Below are 4,887 nucleotides of genomic sequence, written 5' to 3'. Positions count from 1 at the left end.
TTCTGACGGAACACTTTGAAAAATGGAACGTAGATATTTAAATAAAAAACGAATCTAAAAATAGAACGCAGATGTTTAAACAAAAAATATGAAACTCGCATAACGAACGATCATTAAGACGGTCGTGCGCATTCGTGAGCTGATGTTGATATTTATAGATCGTTGTTTATGAGGGCCTGCCATGCTATAGAAAGATTAATCTCATCCTTTTGATTTATACATGTGGTCAGGTGATTAGCCTTGCAGATGGATAGAGCTTCCCGCCATTTTAGATGTTCCAGGTGGGGCATAGTGTCGATGATGTAAGCTTTGTCGAACTCTGGTTCTATATCGGGATCGGATGCAAAGGTGGTTAGGGCCGTTGTGTACCGCCCATGCCGAAGGTCTGCTTGATGCTCTTGTACTCTGGTGTTTAAAGATCGCTTGGTTGAGCCGATGTAGACAAGGCTTTCATTACATCTGTTATCTTTCAGCGGGATAGAGTACACGCCAGGAAGCCTGCTATGAACCGGACTGCCTTTTCCATTTCTGAGGATGTTGTAGATTGTTGGGCATCTTCTATAGGCTATTTGTAATTGTTGTTTTCNAGGTGGTTAGGGCCGTTGTGTACCGCCCATGCCGAAGGTCTGCTTGATGCTCTTGTACTCTGGTGTTTAAAGATCGCTTGGTTGAGCCGATGTAGACAAGGCTTTCATTACATCTGTTATCTTTCAGCGGAATAGAGTACACACCAGGAAGCCTGCTACAAACTGGACTGCCTTTTCCATTTCTGAGGATGTTGTAGATTGTTGGGCATCTTCTATAGGCTATTTGTAATTGTTGTTTTCTGGCGATCTCAGCGTATATCGCTTTAACATATGGGTTAAAGGTGACTGGGAGGCGTTTACGTTCATCCTGGTCAGTATTGGTCTTCGTACACGTAGTGGGTGCGTATTGTGACCGTTGATGTCGCTCAATTAGATGGTGTGTTAGACCATGGTAATCGTGCTTGGCTGCTATTCTCTTGATATAATTCAATTCGGTGTTGAGGGCTTGCGTGGTGGACGAGTGGGAAAAGGCCCTTTTAATCAAAGTATTAAATGCTACAGCCTTGTAGGTGAATGGGTCGGATGAACCTACCGGTATGTATATAGAGGCGGCATAAGGTTTACGGTATACCGACGTGACGATGGCGGATCCTTCTACTTTAATGTTTATATCCAAAAAGTGGACCTCAGTGTTGCAAGATTGTTCCATTTCCAGTGTTAGGCTGTAGGGATTATTGTTTACGGTTTGTACGAAATTTGAGATGTCAGGTATTGTCTTCCACATGATGAGGATGTCGTCCACATACCTCCTACAGAGTAAGATGTTCGGGAGGAACAGTGGAAGTATTTTTCGTTCAAGTTGCCTAATGACCATTTCGCATAGGTCCCTGGATACTGGGCTACCCACGGGGTCTCCTCTTTTTTGTTTGTAGACTTCTCCATCAAACGTAAAGATAGAATTATAACAGATCAGATGGGCTAATTCAATGACTTGCTGGTGTAATGCTTGTTCTTGAGTCAAATTAAGCAGAAAGTCCCTAAGGGAGCAAAAAGCTGGAGGGAGCTCCACCGATGGGTTCATAGATTTAAAGTCTAGCACGGTAATATACTGCGGCGTCAAAGACAAAACCCAAAGGAGGTGAATCAGCTCAACTGGGTTATCGATGGTATATGGGTAGCCCTTGAGGTGGGGAGAAAGTAGGTTGTGAATGGCTTTCTCCAATTTTCTTGTGGGAGCTCTGATTTTATCGACTATTGGACGTAATTGTTAGCCCATTTTGTGCGTTTTGGCAAATGCAAAAAGTCTTGGTGTATCCGGGGAATCGACTATTATGTTGCCCAATGCAAGGCGTTTTGCCAATTTGGAGTTTGCAAATCTCTTAACTTTATTTTGTATTTTGTCCACCACGTTCTCATTCTCCTTTTCACATTGGGTGATATTGATGTATTCCTTTAAGCCTTGGCGGTAGGTGCTGCGTCTCATGAGGACTAATGTTTTAGATTTATCCGCCCTGGTGAGAATGATCCCGTTACACATGCCACCACATGTCAGCTACTTTATTTTCAACTGCCAATATTTTCTGATCAATTTTTTCAGATATAGTGGAGATAATTTTACTGGTTTTCTCTACAGAAAAATATACAGGGTGAAGCAAAAGTAGGTGGAGAGTAAATGGTAACATTTATCGAGATTACATATACATATAAATTTTGAGATTACATATACAATTATTTTTACTAATACAGTGATACCCCGAACTTACGCGATAGGTGGGACAGAGCAATAACCGCATAAGTTGAATTCGCGTAAGTCGAGGTATAATTTTGCAATTTGTGTAAAATCCAAGTCGGATGTATGTAAGCTAATAAATGTTCTTGTTAATCTTATCTCATCTTTTGATTCATTTGCGGTTACAAGAAATCACCACATAGAGTCTCTCAAGTCTCCGTAGATATAACAAACACAGAAATAAATAACACAGAATAAATTGTAGCTATGTGTCGATTCCGCACGACACGTCCGAACATGTAAGCTGAACAATAGTGTGGGGGGAGTGAGTAATCAAGAGCTGCGTGATGCTCAAACAAAATATGAATCGACGCGATTTGAAAATCGCATAACTCCGGGTTCGCGTAAGTTGAGGTATTACTGTACAATACAATACAATACAATTTTATCAATGCAGGTATTCAAACTGCTGTCCATCACAATTTACAGTTTTGAAGTTTACATTTCATCATTTTATGCCTCAACAAACATTTTTGCACTTATATCTTTGAGTATTAATTTCTTGAAATGCATCTCTGATGTAATTTTTCAACCATAAACTAAACAAAGTTAAATATACACCATTGTTATAGTATAACCCTAACACAAACTCTATTCCATCTACTGTCCACCTACTTTTGGTTCACCCTGTATATTGAACTTATGTAGGCTCTCTTGTATAGAATAATTTGTTTTGTTACATCAGGCTTGACCAATAAGTCATGCATTACTTTTGGTCAGATACAAAGAATATGGCCTTACTAAAACATGAAAAACATTTGTAATTTTAATAATAATTTCATGTTTTTCACAGAGAATCTTTTTAACTATCTTTATGGATTGGTAACTCTATGCTCTCTGAGATAACTTGATATTGCAGCTCAGTGAAAAGGACATTGAGGATACTAAATGAGAAATACTTTTACTTTTATTTTTAGCAGATAGGGGATGAAACCAGGGCTACTCGGAGGTATTGCCTGGGGTGAAAATGGAGAAGAAAGATGATTTAGAGGAAAAGGCTGAAGGTGAAATTATAAAGAAGGATATGAAAGGAGATACTAAATGAAATGAGCAAAAATTATTTGACATGTCACTATGCCCTCATGCAATTTTTAATCATGTTTTTAATTAATTTAAAATATATGCTCTTAGTCTCAAATTAGTAGTGTCTTGTTCTTGTAAATCATACTTTTTCTGATAACACTTGTGCTAGTCATCTATGTAACTCTGTTTTGGGGAAAATTTTTGAATTGAAATCATGTGACTTCTGGTCTAGACTAGAAGTTTGAATATAATTAATTGTGGTCTCCTGCCTCTAAGCCTTCATTATCTGGTATTGACTTTCATCTATATAATGCCAGAAGGAAGTTTGAGGAAGGAAAAATGGACAGACAGACAATATTGGAAAATTATAGTTCTACAATTTTTTCAAATTGTAGCCCAACATGCTGTTGTTTTTATTGTGTTTGTATCTAGGTTCTGTTGTTATTGTAGAAATTGCTTTGTTGTTCACTAAACAATTTCAGTTATGTATAAAATGATTTTGTTGAAAAGGAACAAAACTTATGATTTGCATGATGAAGAAAATAAAATTCTTTGTTATGGTGAAAAATAAATGCTGCTATTAAAAAAAAAACTTTTTAAATAATTTACATTGGACGGCGAACATGTAGCCTCAAATAAAAGGTAGGTATCGCCGTAAATTTGTTATTGCCTCTGCAAAGCATGTGAAGGGACAAATGAAGATGGACTCAATTATATGTATAGTCCAAAAGGAAATATATTTTTCTAAATAAATGCTGCTGTTTATTTTATGTCTTAATGTCTTTACCAAATAGAGGAAATTTTAAATTACCATACAATAGACAAATATAACACTGCTTTGCAGCATAATTTAGAGTGGGTTAATAAACTTTTATAAAAGAATGAGTATATGGTGGTAGGTCATCAGAACTTTTGACTCCATGAAAGTAGATAAAACTTTTGTATAAATTGGCCAGGTCTATGTTACATTTACTGTATATAATAGAATGGAGGCTTTTTCATCTTAATATTTTTATGAATTATTTTTTATAGACATAAATTGTGATTCTATAACTTAAATAAGTGTCTAAATAAAAATTTTATAAAATAAAAAGTAAAAATGTTCAAATAATTATCTTTCACTTTAGTTTTATTTTACAGTTAAATACATATTTTTTACTTACAATAGTTAATAGGCCTCATAACCTTTGCATCTATTTTTATTGATAGAAAAATTCAAGATTCAATTAGATTTACTGTTTATTTTTTATTTATTTTTTACATATTGAATGATTATTTTGAGAATAACATTGAAAAATAAATATCAGGTCAGTCCATAAGTTCATGGGTATTTTATGACCTTGAGAAAAATTGTGTTTTGCTGTTAAAATTAGAGAGGTTGAGGCGCACGTTTTAAACGCGTAAACGTGTGCGTGTGACGTTTGGCGCCGCTTTCCCGTAAGCCTAAAAGTTTGACGATGGTGTTTGGAATGTCGAGCGTGATTCCACCGACTATCCAAACACCATTGTCAAACTTTTAGGCTTACGGGAAAGCGGCGCCGAACGTCA

The 4,887-nt window shown here is 36.4% G+C and overlaps 1 protein-coding gene and 1 pseudogene across 1 annotated transcript; one reads left to right on the top strand and one right to left on the bottom strand.

Moving 5' to 3' along the window:
• Nucleotides 1-558: 558 nt before the first annotated feature.
• Nucleotides 559-1,608, bottom strand: LOC111642305. The gene has a single exon (XM_023388638.1). It carries the CDS (start codon nucleotides 1,606-1,608, stop codon nucleotides 559-561), a length of 1,050 nt encoding a protein of 349 aa, XP_023244406.1.
• A 1,522-nt stretch (nucleotides 1,609-3,130) lies between these two features.
• LOC111642304 overlaps nucleotides 3,131-4,887 on the top strand; it is a 22,720-nt pseudogene continuing 20,963 nt past the window's right edge.

Source organism: Centruroides sculpturatus, unplaced genomic scaffold (assembly GCF_000671375.1).
Source record: "Centruroides sculpturatus isolate CEXI.00-Female unplaced genomic scaffold, Cexi_2.0 scaffold1480, whole genome shotgun sequence".
In the NCBI taxonomy this organism is placed as follows: domain Eukaryota; kingdom Metazoa; phylum Arthropoda; class Arachnida; order Scorpiones; family Buthidae; genus Centruroides; species Centruroides sculpturatus.
The sequence above is the reverse complement of the archived record's forward strand: the minus strand, read 5'-3'. Positions and strand labels throughout refer to the sequence as shown.